A 21,394-nucleotide genomic window follows, 5' to 3' on the forward strand; every position below is an offset into this window, starting at 1 on the left:
CATTTTGCCTCCCTGGGAGGTGGCGGCAGATGCCGCTCTATTTCGACCCCCCCCGGTCATTACACAGCAACAGAAAATTGAAAATCAATATATTCCTAACTAAAACATCAAAATATAAAATAAATAATAAGACTTCTTATGCTATTTCAATACTATTCAGCACAAAAGAATATCTCGCTCGATCACAGTTTTCAATAGGCTTATCACCCATCAAAGCATGGCAATTTTAACACAGAAAACAATATGTATCGCATTAAGCAGCAAAAATGACAGCCTCCTCTATGCAATTTCTACAAGAACACGTGCCGGAGCCAGAGTTGAAATGATGTTGGAGCTACATAATTTATTTATTTTGAATAATTCCAAAATTATGAAATATGAACAATTTGTTGCTGCTGTTCGCTGCTCTCTTGCCAAAATGCTTTATTGGGATGCTAACACCATGACTGGCTTCCTCCTTCATGAACTCGTGCACGTTGCTTAGAATTTCCCGAGCTTGGCTATGCAAGGTTTTTGATTTCAACTTCGACAGAACTGGAGGCATTATGGAATTTAACGTTCATTAGCAAACACACACTTTTACATACACACACGCAATACACGCACACAACGTCAAACCGGTCAAATACTTAGTATAAAATAAAAATATGGTGCTTCCAATCCAACAAAACTCACCGCCACTTTACCTGCCTTTTCCCCTTCCATGACAGAAATAGTGCTTCATTATTACAGTTGGCAACACTAGTTACTAGCTAGTCAATGAACATGCACTGCATAAAAGAAGCAACCACTACGCCGTGCTATATTACCACATTAGCGTCCCTACCGAACGGTGGGAACCGCGAACCGTGAGCTATTCAATTGTTTTCAATGATGTTTGCGCGAGTATGTCCAGGAATGGAATGACAATGTGGCAACAATAGCGAAGGTTATCGAGCAGGGTAGAACACATGATGCTAAGAGAGAGGGAGACGAAACGAAAATTCGTTTCTACGCAACGGCAAATTTACGTGTGTGGCACTCTACCACCATCGCCATGAACACGAAACAAAAATTAGGGTGGGGTATATAAATAACAGAGTGAAAAATAATAATAACAACATGTCTCGTATAACTGATTTGCCGCCCGAGCTACTATGTAAAATATTTAAACACGCAGTAAACGGAGATTGTGAGGATGTAGGGAAACTTGTAATCATAGCAAGAACAACGCCGGAATTTCGCATCCCTTGTGAAATGGTTCTCAAGGACCATCTTCGGGGGATCGGCGGCCTGAGGTGCAGTGATCTCAACATTCTGCTTTCGGCTGCAGGGGAAAAATTGAACGAGAGGTCGGACGAACTGCACGAGGCGATGCAGGGAAGAAGACGGTACACAGTAGATTGGTACAAGTCTATGCAGGAGACGGAAGATATCATTACGCACATCATCGCGTTTTCCGAAGCACGGATTTTCTTCCTCTGTTAAAAAAATAATAATATATATACGTGTCAAAAAAAAACAACTTGAAGTTGGCAATAGAAATATTTTTTCCACACTTAGAGCACAGTTTGGTCGCACATATTCGCTTTCCCGGCACACAAGTACGACAGTGCCTTTGAAAATGTTTACTTGACACAGCAGTTTGGCACGTAGGGCAATTTTTTACAGAACGCATAATGCAGAGATTTTTTGGGGGTATGTTATTTAATATCCAATGCTGTGCAATGCAAAATATAATTGTTCACTTTTTTTTAACTATTTTCTATGACCTTATTTGGGTTTTTTTTTCGCCAAAATATATGCTTCTAGTCTCCTATACAATACAATATACGTACAATATTGTCAACAGTATTATATTTCAGCAGGTCGCTTGTCGCCTAAACACTACAGCTCACAGGTCGGGAAAATCTGACATGAAAGCAGATAATACGCTTATGCCTTATTTATATATAATTTTCACGGGGCGTACAATATTGTCAACAGTATTATATTTCAGCGGGTCGCTTGTCGCCTAAACACTACAGCTCACAGGTCGGGAAAATCTGACATGAAAGCAGATAATACGCTTATGCCTTATTTATATATAATTTTCACGGGGCGTACAATATTGTCAACAGTATTATATTTCAGCGGGTCGCTTGTCGCCTAAACACTACAGCTCACAGGTCGGGAAAATCTGACATGAAAGCAGATAATACGCTTATGCCTTATTTATATATAATTTTCACGGGGCGTACAATATTGTCAACAGTATTATATTTCAGCGGGTCGCTTGTCGCCTAAACACTACAGCTCACAGGTCGGGAAAATCTGACATGAAAGCAGATAATACGCTTATGCCTTATTTATATATAATTTTCACGGGGCGTACAATATTGTCAACAGTATTATATTTCAGCAGGTCGCTTGTCACCTAAACACTACAGCTCACAGGTCGGGAAAATCTGACATGAAAGCAGATAATACGCTTATGCCTTATTTATATATAATTTTCACGGGGCGTACAATATTGTCAACAGTATTATATTTGAGCGGGTCGGTTGTCGCCTAAACACTACAGCTCACAGGTTGGGAAAATCTGACATGAAAGTAGATAATACGCTTATGCCTTATTTATATATAATTTTCACGGGGCGTACAATATTGTCAACAGTATTATATTTCAGCAGGTCGCTTGTCACCTAAACACTACAGCTCACAGGTCGGGAAAATCTGACATGAAAGTAGATAATACGCTTATGCCTTATTTATATATAATTTTCACGGGGCGTACAATATTGTCAACAGTATTATATTTGAGCGGGTCGGTTGTCGCCTAAACACTACAGCTCACAGGTTGGGAAAATCTGACATGAAAGTAGATAATACGCTTATGCCTTATTTATATATAATTTTCACGGGGCGTACAATATTGTTAAGAGCGTTAGTTTCCGTAGAGCTCTCTTTTTCCATCTTTCCTCTAAACAGTAAAGCTGTAGAAGACACAATTAGCTAACCTAGCATACGACATACCTTCCTAATTAATATGGATATTGTCACACATTCCTCTTATTTTATACTGTTGTAAATGGAAAAGATTATGTACGGTAAATGTTTTGTACATTATAGGAAAAAATGCAAAATATCCCCCAATTTTAATTCGAATCGAGTCGAATTTTTACATATTTCCACGCCGCCACATATTGTCCTATTTGCTTCTTTTACTTGCCTTGCTTAATTAACTCTCGCTAATTAGCATTTTTTTGGAAGAAGTCAACTAGAACAACATATGGCGGTATGAGAAATATGTAAATTAAAGAACATTTTAGCAATATATGGGCCCTAGCAATTAGCTTCGTCGACTAAGAGTACTCCTTCAAACATCTTCAGCTAGATCGTATTACTACGCGAGGACGTTTAAAATTTTTGGGTGTTGAAAAAGTTTGACCCTACTTTTTATTTCTATTGTTTGCTAATAGATGGCGCTAATAGTACCCCCTCCCCTCTCCTCTCCCCTCTTCTCCTCTGCTGTATGACAAATAGCACAAACATAAAAATCAAGATTTTGGAGAGCAAAACATAAAATTTGCATGCATCTGATGTCGAACCGGGAACTTTTATCTTTCGGGGAGTTAACATTATTTTTTTACTCAGTCGTCATATAACATGAACACACGCAAACATTCACATGTGCTTTTATTATTTTGTGTTCGGTAAGTACAAGTATATTCTTACATAAATTATTGTTTAATTTAATAAATTGTAAACTCAAAACCTGCTATACTAACACTCCTTCTGTCTATTGAAAGCGAATGTTGCGTGCATGCGGAAATAACACAGAAAAAAAAAGCGGATGGAAGCAATTTAAAATCAGTGGAGCAAGGTCAGTATTACGAGAGCGTAAAAACATGTGCTTCCATTCAACTTCGAAAAATAAGAATGAATGTGTGCATACAGAACACATATGCTTTCTTTTCACAGTTGTAAAATCATATAAATTGTGCATAAAGTAAGTTACGGGAAGGCTCTCTCTTTTATGTCTGTGTATATGTTGTACAATTAGGTACAAGTATTGTACAATTAGGTACAAATTGTTGTACAATTATTTTCCCCAGTTGCCCAGTTGGAGTTGGGGGGGGGCATAACACTGGTATTATTTGTAATCACAGTGCTTACTCATGTATTTTGTTTAATATTTTATTTCAAATTCACTGTCAGAAACTAGTGTTGTTAGTTTCTGCATGTAGGTTTATTTACTCTGTTGGTTGTCACTGTCAAGTTTTTAGTATTCGTACAGCATAAAAAGCTATAACCCCCCTCTCAAAATATATACATTGTATACGCCAAGATGCCCAATAGCCTGGCAACACATCATGAAAAAACATGCCAAGAAGACCCAGTGGGTTTATAAGTCAGTGCTGCCAATTCCTATTTGTAGGTTAGCTTAGCCAGTGAAAAATCATATAGTAGAATTTTTGTAGAGTGGGTGTTTGCGAGTTCCACGACACCTTGCCCGAGGATACCCTATGCAGTGTCATCCTGATTGCGGAGAAGTCCTTCGCCTACGACGTGAAGAACGAGAGGGTCACAGAGCAGTTTTAAAATTCATAAAAAATTGCCACATACTAAAAATCAACATCCAACACATTTTAGGTTATATAAAATTTGTGAAAACCCTATAATACTGAAATATTAAAACAAACAGAGTCCCTTGTAGGTTAGTTCGGTGCGTAAATAAAAAAATGATAGGTTAAGTTATATCACTTAGGATCGTAAAAAAAATTAAAAAATCGTAAAAAAAAGGATAGGTTAAGTTGTATCACGTAAGATCGTGATATACCTACCAAGTATAAATGGAAAAAATGAGTGCAGTGAAAATTTGTACTAAAACATCGCTAAACGCTATAACATCGACAAAAAATTGTCAAAATATGTCAAAAACTTATATTCGATTGATAAAAAAAAAATACCTACAAAATATGATCCTCAAATGATGACGATCAAACAGTGCATAAATAAAAAAAATGATAGGTTAAGTTATATCACTTAGGATCGTAAAAAAAATTAAATAATCGTAAAAAAAGGATAGGTTAAGTTGTATCACGTAAGATCATAATATACCTACCAAGTATGAGTGGAAAAAAAATGAGTATAGTGAAAATTTGTACTAAAACATCGCTAAACGCTAAAACATCGACAAAAAATTGTCAAAATATGTCAAAAAGTGATATTCAATTGATAAAAAAAGAGGATACCTACAAAGTATTACTTAGAAACAACCAATTTACCCTACTCACTTCTAATTCATTCTAATGTTAATAATAATTGTTATTTACATTTTTACTTCTCAGGTCGAACTTAGGCAACTCTAAGTCCAAATTACGCAACCGATTTCTCCATTTGGACCATTTATCCAATTTATTTTTTCTTATTTTATAAATGTTAGTACTAATATATTTTAAAATTTAATACTATCACATGAAAGTGCATGTAATGTTCTATACTTTAAAAATAAAAAAAAATCAAATAAGTCATTAATAGAGAAATGAATTAAGAAGAACCAAAAGTGGTCCAATTTCGGCAACCTTCCCCTACATATATATTAACATAAAATTCGTGCATGTTGTTTCTTTCCTCGCAATTCGCCGAAATTTCTTAGTTTTATTTTGTCTACGAAGAAAAAAAAATATGTAATTACATTGTAGTTATAAAATTCTTACTATTCACAGTAATTTAGAAATGAGGATATTGTATCTCGATGCTACTGCAGTCAATAATCAAATAAATTTTCAGGTATCTGTTGTCTAAGTTACCTGAAGAACAGTAAGGATTATAAGCACAGTTCCAGCAGCCCACAAGACAAGACACATGACTTTGGTTGATCGAAGCCCACATCCTCTCGTGTGTATGTTCTTGGTGCCTGAATAAATAAGCCCTGTGTGAATGCATTGTGATTCGAACGTACAGCAACTCTTGGGAACAGAGTCTTCGCTGGAAGATACATTGAATACATTAGTAAAAAACTGCATACACGTTTATAATTTACAACATGGCTAAATATATCTTCCACAGGAAAATGCACTATTGTGCTGATCCCCACAAGCTTGGGACCATATCTTTTGTATGTATTTCAGGTGTAAAACACGAATATATACTGTACAAAATGTCTTCAGTTATTTGGCAATTAACATTTCAAATAAAGTGCGCGATTGAGGAGAAGTGCTGTGTAAAATTTTGTGAGCTTCATAATTGCAACCAAAAGTAATAAATTTGAAAACTAGGTATTAAGATCGGTTCGTGTGTTGTATCTGAGCAACAGTAGTGGACCAGAAACCAATTTTCTCTATGTTGTGAGTGCTCCAAATTTTCCTGATATTTTCAAATCCCTGTCTAGACCAGCCATTCCCAAACTGTGGTCCGCGGACCTCTGGGGGCCGCGACGATAATCCAAGATGTCCACAATAACAATGTAAGTTGTACGTACTTAAAAAGCGATTATATGCAATTATAATTTTCTTTTGGTAATCTAAGAAATGATTCATACGATTTGATTCCCTTGAAGAAGATCAACTAGCCGAGGTATCTTGTGACTCGTCTTTGAAGACCCGCTTATCACAACTCCACGTATCTGATCTATTTCTGGATCCATGCACGTCCCCTATATCCTTCCATTTCTAGAAAGGCAATACTGCGTTTAATGCATTTCCCGACAACATACCTGTGTGACTGTACCTTTTCTGCTCTCACACAAATCAAAACGAAGCACAGAAACAGAGCCAATGTAGAGCCTGATCTTCGGCTGGAAAACAGCACCATCCGTCCCATTGATCCAACAACTGTACCAAGTGAATTTTCTCAAGTAAGTTTCCAGATCCAGCCAAGTGTCGCATTGTTTTATAATGTTTATGCATTTAGGAAGCATGTTTATGTAAAGGAAGTTTAATTAAACTTTAAAACGTTTAAAGGAAAATAAATATTAGGTCTATATTGTACGAATAAAATCAAACATGGTAACATTACAAAATTCTATCTTTTGGTTACTGAATTAAGTATTATGTTCTGTGGCTAGGGGGTCCTTGGACATGCATGCGATATGCTGAGGGGGCCTCAGACACAAAGAGTTTGGGAAACCCTGGTCTAGAACACTGTGTGGTGGAGAAGGAGGTTGATTTCCATTACTCGAACTGTATATTTCTGCATGCATTTGCACTCTATTTTTGAAGAGAAGATAAGTGAAAATTACTGCTGCTAATATTATTATTAGAAAACTGGACGAATACATTAAAATAATATAAAAAGTTCACATTCATTTTCTCACATAAATATCGCTACCGTGCATACAAGGTTTCACTGGTGGCTCAAATGAATTTTAATGTTTTATGAATTGTCATTGCATTTTGCAATCATTTTTCGTATACAGAAAATTTAACTGCTCTTAGAGCCAGTATTAAATAAATTAGCATTTGAAAGTGGAAAAAATATTTAGTGAGCTAAGTTAAAAAAAACAACAAGTTTTTGTGAAATAGAAACTTTTTCCACTGCAGGCTTAAAAACGTACTTCCCTTGTCATAGTTATTTAAAAGGCAATTTAAGTGCCAGGAAACACCCTTGTACTTACTTTATGAGAAAGGAAGGTACAAATCTCACTTCTTGAAACGTGCTATGTACGGATGTCGATTGGCTAATTATAGGCTATGTATCCAATTTTCATTTGTGGGATCTGATTATGTATGCAATTCTGTAAACAATACATCATCTCAGTTTTTTAGGACTATAATTTAATGTGAGAATGAAGAAATGAGAAACTTTTTAATGGTGTTGATTTTCCAGTTCCAATATATTTTTTAAATGATAAATATAATATAACTATTTTTTATCCAACAAACCAAATGTTTAAGGTTTTGGTGGGGATTTTCATTTTGAGTACACAAAAGAAACAGTTCCACGTTATAGTTCTGCCTTGTTTTCCTTTTGAGTGTTCCTTCATTAAATTAATCTAATCATCAGTTATCTTCATCGTCACGATTTGCCTGAGTAGCAGAAAATCGACGGAAAATAACAAAATTCCCTCCAAAAGACACTTCTACTTTATCAACTTACGTATACTGCTCCCCATTGGTGGGTTGTCCTTCTTCATCATGCTCATCATCATGCCAATTCACATCGAACCAATCGGTGTACGACACGTCACCACAACAACGTAGGAACCGTTGAATTTTGTCCGTAACAATTCTGGCGTCCTTGTCGCTTCTGTACTGTTGCATCGCTGGCTGGATGTTGTTGTTCTCTATCTGAATGACTCTAATCAAACAGTACATACCGGTGCAAAAGGTAAGCACCGAAGATATCAACATAGTGATCCAAACGCAAGCCATTTTGCTATCGAGCTTTACACGGTCCTCCATCGTGACAGATCTGTTCTGATTGGCTTTCAGGGCGGCGTTCAGATAAATGGGAGCGCTGATCAGAAATCCAAGAATCAGAAGAAGGGACAAGTTGACTGTCGTTTCCGGGTCGACCAGTTTGAGTACATCCAAGAGCCAGAACTGCAGTAGGACACCAGCTGCCAGCTGAACGATGGCCCAGAACAACAATCCGTAAGATGCTGCCTGCATCATGGACGTTTGCCTCTGTCTTGATGTTTCAGATAACTTAACTTCCATATCGATTTACAAACATCGCAACTCCGGTTGCAGAGCTCGATGTGATATGAAGTTTACATTCTGGCTTTATCCAAGCTTCCTTCCAGCTGGAAGAAAATATTAAGAAACAACTAAGAACAGTGGTACATACCAAAGACATGTTATTTGTCCACTCCCTACATACTTCCTAAGAAAATGCTGAATTGCCATGTACGATATCGTATCAGTTCATCAATGTTCATAATATTTTAGTGTAGCGGCTCTATTTATGGAGGGGCTAACCCGCTCATACCGAGCGCCTTTTGCAACTGACGGCTGGAAAGCGACTATCAGCGATCGGCTCAACAGTGGTCGGCAGTCATCGTTTACTTTCGTCTCCCAAAGTGCGAACGCCGCTCGCGTTAGGAAACCAGAATCGAAGAGACTCCATGTTTCTAAACCTACTGTAAGTGCCTATCTTCCTCCTTCGCGTTGCTTGATAAAGCCCTCGTGAGCGAGAGGAAAATAGCAGTCGAAGAAACTTGGCTCATTGTACTGCTAGTTAATGAGAAATCACGGCAACATGCAATGTTTTGCACAGTTGTCCCAAGGCAGCCGGTATTGTTCCTAGAAGTGAGCAAAACTCCAGCAAACGCCCCTTGAAGACGAATGGCAGATAGAAAGAGCTCCCAAAGTCGACCATTATTATTAGATGAGCCTTTTAGTATAAATTGTTTTTCGATGCACATTTCCGAAATATGCCATCTTAAGAAAATTAAAACTTGGCAAGATGAACTTAATTTTAATGTTTGTGGAAGATAAAATAATTTCTATTTATGTGCGCAAGGAAGAGAAAATATGGACAGATCACTGTAAGTTTTTATTCACATGCGGTATAAATCTTCACCTAAGTCATACAAATTCACTGAAACAGATTTACATGCTAAAGAGACTGAATTTTTCAAGAAACGGAAAATATGCATTAATGTGAAAAGAACATCGCATTCCACAATCTTGGAGAAAATCTGACTTCCTAACACACTGCATTTCAATCTTGAACGTCTGTTCCCCACACGTTGTATGTATGGCAAATTTTAAGTGAGCACACAATAGAAAAATGCTAATTCAAAAAGAAAAAATATACTACATTTCTCCCCCCAAAAAATAGGGATGAATCGTTGATAAAATACAAGAAAATAGCAACATATACGTACTTAAATGATGGTATGTATGCATGTGTATGTATATACTCACGGGCGTTTTTAAGGGGGGGTTCAACGGGTCCACCCACACCTTAGTTTCAGTAAAATTACCAGATTACCTGTAATATTCGTTTGTTCATAAAATTTTCATCGGACTTATTTTATTTTCATAAGTTGGAGACGTATAGGACGGGATACGGATGGGAAGGAAATCCACTCAATTTCAGTTGCAAATCTCTTCCATTGCATAGTAAGCTGTTTACTGTAAACAGTCATTGCTTGGGTGCCCGTACAGTTCAGTCCGCAGTTCTCAAATAAATAATTATATTTATTGTGAGATAGCAGCTAAGTTCATTATGGCACCTTAAAGGAATTGCAAGATTAATGATATACTACTTCGAAGTGGATATCTGTTGTTTTTTTTTAAAGAAGTGTAAAGAATATGATAATGGATAATAGTACATACACACAACTTTGTCGGGTCCAGAACTCCCCCCCCCCCCGCTCCACAACAAGCTTCCGGCCAGTAGTGTTCTGGATTTTCACTTATGAAATGTTGACCCCCCTTATGTGAACTATATATACGCCCATGTATATACATACATTCTCATAGGGAATGGAGAGTTTTCCTGTTGGGAACGAATTTCGAAACCTACAAACAGCAAAGAAAATTCAGAAGTGAGTAAATTCATATGACTCTTGCTCCCCCTTTCCGATTTAGACATTGAGATTCGCAAACCATAAATCGTAATATGAAAAAAATAAGATGAGTATTATTATCATCGTTATTATTACGGAGAGCGGTTATCCTAACAACCTCACCTCCTATACATTTCTAACTCATTATATTTTCAGAGACACGGAATCTAACTGCCTAACCTAACAAGCAGCGCAAAAAGAAATATAACTTACAAGAGAACATGTATGTTTTGTAAAAGAAATCCCCACACAGTTATGAGGTATGGGACCCGGTGAAAATAGCACAACAGTTAGGTTCACCAGCTGGTGAAGATACTCTGTTTTATAATACCTTGTAGATTATTTCATGCGATTCTCTTCAAGGATTTTCACTACTTTTTATTTTGTAGAGTTGAATTTTTCTTTAATACGACTTACTATTGTGTTTCCTTTATGCCCATTTGACAGTTTGTTTCCTTGTACTTGCACCGTTACAGATTTGTCCCTTCACATCGTCTACAGCTCACTGGGAGGCAAGTGCAACGACAAAAACTACGGTCCGAATTTTCTTTCAACTTTCAACTTTGAAGCACCTTTCTTAAAATTTATATGTTTGAGACCCAGAGGTAATGTTTACTGCCACTAACTAGCTTAATTTTAATATCATTACTTGTTAAAGCCTACTTTACATATAGGCAGAAAAATACCTTCCGGGTTCTAAATCAAAGACAAGATATATATTCAATAAGGTTAAGTACTATTTGCACAGGCCCGTCCATTGGCTACGCAAATTACGTCACTGCATGTTCAACACACGCTAAGCTATTGGTATGCAAGTGGGATATTCAGGAATATTTCTCTGCTTTTGGCGTAGATTGCTTGTATATTCTTATATAGCACTTATAGATGTAGATACACTCCCTATTATCAGTGCATAAAATTGGAAAGAATTTGTGGAATATTGAAATTATATTCGACTCCAAACTAATATTATTACTAATTTGTACTTCGAATGTGTATTGCTCCTACTTGAAAGGCCATAAACTTCTTGAGAATGAGCCTTAAATGGTTGCTAAGTCGTCGAACACCTTCATGTATTGTTCAACATTGGAAGGTCAGAAATTTTGATACTTAGTTTATAGTGTTTTCTTTATAATTAAGAACATATTACAAATAGTTGTAAACTGTTACTGCAATTCAATTCACTATCAACAAATTGAAATACTCTTAGATGAGAAATAATAAATAAGTGGCCTTGTTTGGCGATCAAGATATTTGCATCCAACCTAAAAGTGTAAGGAGTCGAACAATTGTGAAGAATTAAACTAGTTATTCACAATAAGTTAGCTTTATTGACAAAGCGATGTTAACATCAAGATATTCACATCCAGTACCTCTATTTACAGACGTGAGAATTTTTGCACATTCTACATAACGTTTTATTTCTTTATTTATTTTAAATATTTACATTTCGATGCATCACACCCTTATAAAAAATATAAAAGAAGTCGTTAATATGTATAACTCGTTTTGATGATTGTCCCTACCTGCAAGTTCTGGATCACTAGATCTCAAATGCACAAGATTTTCAACTAACAATATATTTTTAAGTGTTTTCCAGAAAGTAAGTAATCAAACACAAAACCACTTTTTCAGTACTGAACTGTATTATAACTGAAACAGCTGCTTTACGGCACAAAGGTGAAGCGATCCACTTGATCTTCTTCCCGCGTGGACACGAGGAATTAGTCGCAAATGTGGCTTCGCTTTTCGAAGCCGATCAGTGAGCGTTCCAGTCTAATATAGAGTTCAATGCCGCCCCCTCCGACACACTAGCTTTAGCAGCCTTTCCGATGGCGTAGTGGTAACGTGTCGCCTTGCAACCAAGATGTCCCACGTTAGACACCCGATGGAGGCACATAGTGGTTCGGATCCTACTTTAAACTGCAGGTTCATTCCCGATTAGCCTATCTGTGAATAAAATGGGCTTTAAACAAAACTTCGGACAAACTAACTTTAGGACATCGAAATGCCCTTTAAAAAAACTCTCAAATATTGTTGCCCTTGTACTGTACAAATTCACAGTTGCGAACCAACGAAGAACACCTAGGGTTACCAGACGTCCGGTTTTTCCCGGACATGTCCTACATTTTAGCCTTATGTCCAGCGGCCGGGAGGAATTTGAAAAATTTAAATGTCCTACATTTTAAGCGTCACAAAAATTAGGGAAATACATGTTTCAGTTGAACAAGAGAGATCATGTAAGTTATAAGTCTATGAACTACTCTCCCAAACTCAATAGTGAAATTTATTTTGATTCAGTCATTGCCCAAAAAAGAAAATAAAAGTTTGTCCTGCTAGAGGATAAACGGAAAAATGGGAGTAATTGATGAACAAAGTTTTGGGGGCCACATTCGGATGATGCCACTGTTCAATGCTTGAGCGGAATTTTGCCTTGGGGTTTATACTGATGGAACAAGGTGTTTCCCTGTCTTATTTAATATTTTGATTGTAAATTATAGAGAACAAAGTTATTCCGGGTGCCTACCAGTCAAGAAAGTCATGAAAATCAAGAAAAAGTAAAGAAATCAACAAGTCAATATAGGGTCAAGAAATTATACTTGTGGTCAGAATTTTTGCTTCACAATGACTTATTGGTTGATTTAGTTCATTTTACTTCACTTTTCTGCCTCTTTGATGCGTTAATAGACAAAGCAGGTCTAATTCTCTTGTTAAATACAGATTAAGTTTTAAACTTAACTGGCCTTTTGGTAGAGGTTTTTCATTAAATAGATATTTATTTTCTTAATTGCTAATTTCCAACTTTACCTATGTAGAGTTCGAATAAATAAAGGTTAAGAAAAACGGAAAAAAGGTCAAGAAAAAGTCCTGAAAAAGTCAAGAATTTTGGACTTGTTATTTTGGTAGACAGCCTGTTATTGAACTAAAAACTACACAAGATAAAATTTCTAGAACCATTTCAAATTACAGTAATTGCTGAATATTTGTTTGCATTACAGGTCATAATAGTACTTTAATTACCATCAGCACAAAACACTCACGAGAGAAATATTTTTTTCATAAAGACTGTGAAAGGTTTGGTACTGGTCACTATAATTTCAAAAGTCTCTCATAAATATATTTTGATTAAACCTTAAATTTTGAGAAAATTTGGCTCCTCTGAGAAGTAACAGTTAAAACATGTAGTAAAAGTTGCATTGTTTAGTATGATTACTAATTTGGAAATTTTGTATTTAACAATTCGTTAACAAATATTTTTTTTAACTGACAAGTGTCAAACTTAAATTACTTTTTAACGTGTTCTATAGAAACATGTATTATTTATTGCGAATGTTTTGTGTCCTACATTTTGGCGTAAAGTCCTACATTTTAGGACGTTATGTCCTGCATTTTCCTTATAGCAATCTGGTAACCCTAAGAACACCAAAACCGTGGAAACTATCGTTTATGCCATAGTGGCAGTCTGTCTATTTTACAGAAAAATCTCAAAAAGTTGATCACAGGTACAGTAAGTATTGCATTTAATAGAGTTTCATAAACAATTTTTCATTAAGAAGTTTCTGTTCCTCGTTTTTTTTTTCAGACATTGAGCCTGCCGTCAACATTAACGTGCTATACATCCAGGTACGTAGACTGGAAACAATGTAGCAGTAGGCAAGGCTGTAAATAATATTCAACAAAAATGAATATACACTGTCATATGGATGCTTCTGCATTTGTGAACAATAATTATTATATTTGTATTATAGTTTTAACTACAGTTAATGTAATTTAACATTGATATAGGCTTGAAATGCCTTAATAGAAAAATATGTAAACCAGGAGAGTTGTTTAGAATACATTGCAATTCTTAGCCTTTTAGATTCAAAGTTATTTTATAAATTCAAAGGGGCTACAGTAGGTCATCTGAGTGCCACGTGGGAGAACCGGGTTCGGGTGATCTAAGAAATTTTTCCGGTCTTGTCCCCGCATAAAGCGGCTCTGGCGCTCACCCAGCCTCAAATCAATGGGTACCTTGGTCCATACCTGGGGGGCAAAGTCGGTCGGGGCGTTGTGCTTGTCGCATCACCTCCAAAATGTCCGAGATCGAGAATGTATGGGGCCCTACCCCCACATCCCCTAAATGTACCTTCATGGCACGGTGCCATATCCACGGGGAACTTTACCTTACTTGGTTAATGTAATTATGAACAAAGTGTCAAGTAGCTGGTTTTGGAATTTTCACTTGGCTAAGATTTGAAAGGTTATTTCGTTTCGAATCTATTATCAAAAATTGCTAAGTAGTTTCTTGAAACCTTATATTCGTTTAGATATCTTCTCAAATTTTTAGGAGAAAATTAATTTGGATTGCATTCTATAACTAAACATGTATAAACCTATATTTTATTGCAAAGATCTAATATTTTTGTATTTAGTATTTCAGGGACGTTTTTGAAAACAGTATACATTTTCTAGGAGAAAATTATGCTCAAAATCTAGAACAACGAATAACATGGCATTAAACCTTTAAATATCATTGCACCATTTGCTTTTCTGTAGTGTTCACTGTTTGTGTAAAACTTATCCACATATTCTTGCAGTCACTGGTTGCAGCGCGAAAAAAGTCCAGGAAACACGAGAACGTTCCCCACGCCTATGTTTTATCTACAGTCTCAGAATGATCTCACAAATTGTTGACCTGCAATTATCACAACCATATTCTTTACTCAAAACCATTGAACAAAGTCCTGGTCTCAGTCTCGTATTTCCACATAGTATGGCAAAGATTTTATGGCAATTATAAATATATCATTCACATCAAACACGTAACGGTAATTGCACATGACCCTTGCCGAATGCCATGTAAGCAAGCACAGGGAACCTGAGAGACAGGAAGACAGCCAACCACATCTGGAAGTTCAAAAAGGGCCTCACAAGGAACGCGATGAAGGGCACCGTGAGGAGCCACTCGTGCACGAAGACTTGGAGTATGAGAAGGGCGTAGCTCTGTATGTGAATTGATCTTGACTTGTCTATAGCCGAAACTCCCGCCATGTACTTGGTGTAGGACATAAATGCGTCCCTGTCGAGGTAAGGTACCACTGGCCACATCCCGTCCAGCAGGGCGTTGGACATCTGTTGGAACTCTGAGGTGGGGTTGGCGAGGGAAGGTTTCAGGACTTCGTCAAGTAGGTTTTGACACAGAAGTTTTGTCTCTTCAACGCCTCCCCTACAAAGATTGAACCTGAAAGAAGAATTGCACTATTAGATTCCATTAAGAAGATTCTGGCAAAGTTGTCTTGTCTAATATACAAAGATTCAATCTAGCTGTTTCCAAACTTTGTAAATAATATACACCACTTTAATGGCTATTCTTATAAAGTAAAGAAAACGTAATAATACATATGCTGTTCCGTTGCTAAACAACGTGTTGTTAGAAACAATGGATAGATGTGAAAAAGCTTGTGTAGTTCAAATCACATTAAAGAGAACAGAAAGTTAATGTATTTTTAGTGCTAAATAATCATTAGATCCATTAGGGAGCTGTGTTGTGAAATGCCAAAGTCTCGACTATACTAGTAAATCTGAAAAAAGAACTAGGCTACTAGATTTAAAGAAAACGTTTGGCACAGGTGTTTCGTTTAATCTAAAATATTTGAACGCGAAAAATGCTGGGCTATTAAACGATATCAAGTAAATTTTGGCATAGAAGTTTTGTCTAATCTACAGAAATAAAAACTGAAAGAAGCAATGCGTCATTATATTCGATAAAGAAAATTTTGGCTCAGACGTTTGATGTAATCAAAAAAGATTGAAGCTCAAAGAAGAACGGACTAGTAGACTTTTGTAAGACGATTCTGGCACAGGCGTTTTGTAAAATCTACAAGGTTAGAGCCGAAAGAAGAACTTAACTACTAGATTTAATCAAGAAGATTTTGACCATGTTTTCAAATCTATAAAATTGAACCCCAAAGAAGAACTGGCTGTTATATCTCATCAAGTAAATTTTGACACAGACGTCTTGTCTACTCAACAAACATTAAACCTGGAAGATGAACTGAACTATTAGATTTCATCAAGAAAATTTTGGCACAGACATGTTCTCAAATCTATAAAATTGAAACCGAAAGAATAACTTGGCTTCAACAAGAAGATTTTGGCGCGGAAGTTTGTCTACTCTAGAAAGATGAACCTGAAAATAAATAACCTATTAGATGTTAGTCAGAAGATTTTGAGAAGATGAGAATATTAAAACTTAAGACATGTATAGTCTGCTATTTTTAGTCAGGTGATACCGACTTATAAGGTAATCAAATGGAAGTTATGAATAATTGAGGACTAAAAGTGGTAAACGTTGTAAGTGCCAAAAACGAAAGTGTTGGGAAATCGCATCGTTCCGCACATCAGCCCGTAAGAACGTGCACACTAGTGACCTCTTTACACGCCCTTTGAACTACTTAGAGGGCTACCAGCCACTTTTCACGTTTACCACATTATAAAGCATGTCACATTTCACAGTTTGACGTGGAAAACGGTGTTTGAATTATTGTGGCACTTACAGCGTTTACCAATTTTAGTCTTCAATTCGTTATTCTCTCGGAGATTGTAAGGGTAAAATAGTTCATGTCTAATTGTAAAAGTAATATTTTCATGACTGTTACATGAAGCTGTGATTTGTAATATGAACTTCTAAATTGCCACTTGTTCGTGTAAAACAGCCAGGTGTTATTTTTAACACTTGAAAATGCTTGTGGCCTATGGGTCAATTGTGAGGATAAAACAGTAAATTGTTAGTTTCAGAGTTATTGAAATCGAAGGAAAGGCCAATTTGCTCTTCAATTTGTAAAAGTAAAATGTTATAGAATACGAAGCCATGACGTTGACAGAAATAATTTTAAAAATAGTTTGTAACGTACAACGAAACACGGCAAATTTATTATGTTGGGTCAGTGAGGATGCAGATGTACAGTGAGATGCACAAGTATTGCTCGTCCATGACCATTTTCATTAATTTCTCTCTTGCATCCTACGTGCTTTTAGGAAATAATTTTTTACGTATGCTGATGCAGAGGCTGTTAGTAATGTGTTTGTCGTTTTCCTTCAACTCTTGAAGCTCTCACTGGGAAAGAAAACTAAGTAAATTAACATGGTGATGGACAATTTTCTTGATAGTACTTTTGTATCCAAGTGTGCCGTCCAATCCCTGATATACGAATCAAACCACTACTGTAGTAAAGTGAATGACATTCATGAGTCAAACATCTAGAGCACATATCATATGAAATCACCTATCATCGATGCCGAGAAGATACCCAATGGTTCTCCAGAAGTGGACGAATCCTTCCTCTTCCTCGGGTGTGAACGAGAGCCCAAGCTTCTCCGGGAACAGAACTGCGAACCCCATAAATCCAAACTGAGTGACCATCATGTCCCTCTGTGACAGGAGACCCAGTCCACACTTGCGAGATTTCCTCGCAGCCCCTGCGTGCCTTCCTCTCACTTGCATCAACGACTTGTACGCACTGCAATAGAAAGGAATGGTATTCAGTAACGTTCCAATATTGACATGCTGAAATGCACTTCTTAAACAAAACGTAAGATGATCATCGTAGAAAAATATTAAATAATGAAATGGAAACAAATTTGTGGAAAGATTACCACATCCAGAACACCAGTTAAGTAAAATACTGTAAACTTTATACATTTACATTTACATTTATTTATCGTATATGCCGAACACGACTGGTATAGACTAATACAGCACTATTTCGTATATTCTCTTACCTCATGCCTTATCAAAAATTTATAAACCAAAGCATTGTGAATTCACCTCTGCTGTCTTAGTTTAGAGTGGGTTACGATTTGAGCCTTTATCGATATTTCGGAACATGATAAATAGACCTCGAATTTTTAGGTTCTAAAAAGTGTGCTTTTTGGTTCCTAAAATAGGTTCGGAAAACCCTAAAATAGGTTCTAAAAATCCTAAAATAGGTCCTAAAAATCTTGTCAGGCTCCAAAAATCCTGAAGTAGGTTCAAAAAAACTTAAAATAGCTCAAAATTCCTGAAAAATGCTGATTAGCTATAGTCACCGACAATGAAAATGAGACACCTACATCCTGAAATACGCACTATGTTGCATAAAGTTATGTGTGTTGCCTAACCCTACGGCGATGGAAGAACTTAGCATTAGAAATTTGCTTTTAAAATCCACTCTTCGCCGCATAGTTAGACAACAATCTTTTTTCATGTTATCCACAGTCAAACTCCGCAATTTTGTCTGTGAGTAGCATCTTATATGATGAAAATAATCTTTCAACAAACACATAGTCAGTGGTGCAAACTTCAATGCTCAAATGTTAGTTTGCAAGCCGTGAATACCACAAAGCACCGAAGTGACGCAAAAGTGAGCAAGACCACACAGATCAATCAGACTACTTTGGATTGTACAGACATTTTATTTATTTATTTATTTATCGAACTCAACAGGTACGTACCTAATTACAGAGCCCATATGAAGGATACATAGTGAATACAATTACATCTACGTATTTCTGTAATATAGAGATAGATAATATATATATATATATATATATATATATATATATATATATATGTGTGTGTGTGTGTGTGTGTGTGTGTGTGTGTGTGGGTGGGTGGGTGTGTGTGTGTGTGTACACACACCTACATAAAATACATTTAAAATTATTTCCTATATATATACACACACACACTTGATCACATCATTTCATTAGGACATTATGTGTTTAAGCTTAGGTCATTGTGTTAATAGTGGCTTTACTGAGGTCCCTTAGGTTCATAGAAAATATGTCAATGGTGTTATTCTTGATTAACAATTTATTGTAACTCGTGCACTCTCCACAATGGAGATTTATTTTTTTAATTTCCGATCTAGCCTTCTTTATAAGAAAAAGCTTTGTTTAGAGCTTTGAAAAATCACCATGGACTTGGAGGAAGGGAAATCGACAGATAGTACGTTCGTCATTGAATTTTTTTGACCAAACAAAGCAAATGCCTCTGTGTGACATAAAAAACTGTAAAACCTTTAAAAATATATAAAAAAAGTAAAAAAAGGCTTGATTTATCAAGCAAAATAGGATTATATAGGCACTATAAAACTTCATCACTTGTTGCGTTTTTTAACAAAACGCTGGCATAACTTATTATTTCTTACATACCTGTAAATGAAAAAAAAATAGGTTAAAAACCTAGAATCCGAGGTCTAGTAATAAGCAATGTAGACCCTCGTAGACAAATAAAAAGGTTATGCAGCATATTTCGTATTTTTCTCTATCTCCTTCTTTCTTTAAATTCTAAGTTCTATATCAAGTTTCAGCGCAATCCGTTGCTTCGAATGGGCTCCAGAGGGCTCCGAGTTCATTGCGACCACCCAGCTTTGTGCGAATTAAGCATTTTGCTTTGGTGGGGGGGAGGGTTGCCACTCTGTGTTGAATTTTTTATCTCATCTCGAGAGGTAGTTTTTCTTTCTTCTTTTTATTGCGTATGCAAATTGTATATGTTGGCAGTGAGTAAAATAAACTATTGCCTTGCTTTAGAAAATTGGTTCTAAGCCAGCGGCCATTAGATCTTATGATAACATATACACGTAATTTGGAAACAGTATAAGCACGACTTCGGGATTTCTTAGAATGTAAATAAAAAGAGCTATCGAACTAGTAACACTGAAAACTTGAGCAAATTCCTATTGTCAAGTTCAAATTTAATGCCGATCTAATCTATCTATCAGTTTCTTGTGAACTCTTTAATGCTTGTAAAATATCAGCACATGCCATGAAAATAGCCTAGTGTTGCTCGGTTAAGTTAGTCAGGTTCTGAATGGTGTCTTCCTTTAATCCACAAGTTTGCATACTTTTTGACAGGAATTTTTTTATGACTGGACTATTAATGAACAGGAATGATTTTGTGTGTTTGTTACATAGTAAAAAAATTGCTTTCAATTCCATTTTCTTTGAGAGGATAAAAACATCGCTGGCAGGGATAAAAATTATTCCCCTTTGCCGACGATAAAATTTCTTGTTAGGGGGAAATCTCTGGCACTTCCCCCCCCCCTTCCAGGTTAATTCTCACACTGCCTCCCAGTATCATTGTGTTGGTGCCACCATCCAGTTCTCAATTCATATTCATCGTCCAGGTAAGAAAATACGACGCAAAATAATCGAATGAAAGCAAGAAAAAGAGAGAAGCTATGAATAATAATAATAACTCGTGGTTCGACAGCCCTCGAAAGGACTTGGTCCTATCTCCCGGCTGCCAGTCTCCCTCCCACAATCCTACCTAAAATTAGAGGTGTGGAGTTCTTCAACCCGTAATGGGGTGACGTGGGGTCAGCAAGTCGAACCCTCAGCCGTTGTAGGAGATTTCCGAGACCGGGTTACGCTACTCACTCGTAGCTCCCCAATTTCCTCACGATGGTGGGTTGCCACCGGCCCTATACACAGGTCGAGAACCAAGAGACTGAACCCAGGCGGACTCGAACCTATGAATACACTGGGGTAAAATAAACTGCTTTCGTTGGGAAATGTGTTACAGGTTCTGCATTAGAATTAAGGCCTGGGCATGGATATTTCTCTGTTAGTATCCTTCATCAGTTTCATCTAATCGTTGCGATTAATCAGAAGTGACAGATAAAACATATAAATAGAAAAAGTGGAAACTTACTTTGACCCAGGTTCCAGCAGGTCTCCGTTGTACCAGTCCATCATGTGAGCAACTGTTCCCAGGTAACGTCGAAAGGCCGCCGAAGCCTGCGACGATTGTTTCGTCATGACGAGGACCCTGATGATGCTGTGAACGGCCAGGATACTGAGAAGACCGCATAGTTTCGACACAAACAGGGCGTAGAAGTTCTTCCTGAAATAACGCTGGCCCCTGAAAAATAATAAATAAGCGAA

At 36.7% G+C, this 21,394-nt stretch overlaps 1 protein-coding gene across 1 annotated transcript in view; it reads right to left on the reverse strand.

Annotated features, from left to right (window-relative positions):
* Positions 1 to 11,791: 11,791 nt before the first annotated feature.
* LOC145985149 (uncharacterized) overlaps positions 11,792 to 21,394 on the reverse strand; it is a 40,480-nt gene continuing 30,877 nt past the window's right edge. The window contains exons 3-5 of the mRNA XM_083118814.1: positions 21,162 to 21,371; positions 17,752 to 17,985; positions 11,792 to 15,707 (exon numbers count right to left, since the gene is read on the reverse strand). Of these exons, the coding sequence (XP_082974940.1) occupies positions 15,281 to 15,707; positions 17,752 to 17,985; positions 21,162 to 21,371 (871 nt within the window). The 3' untranslated portion in view covers positions 11,792 to 15,280. The remainder of the gene's footprint in view (positions 15,708 to 17,751; positions 17,986 to 21,161; positions 21,372 to 21,394) is intronic.

Source organism: Lepisma saccharinum, chromosome 3, assembly GCF_977018435.1.
Source record: "Lepisma saccharinum chromosome 3, izLepSacc3.1, whole genome shotgun sequence".
Classification (NCBI taxonomy): Eukaryota; Metazoa; Arthropoda; class Insecta; order Zygentoma; family Lepismatidae; genus Lepisma; species Lepisma saccharinum.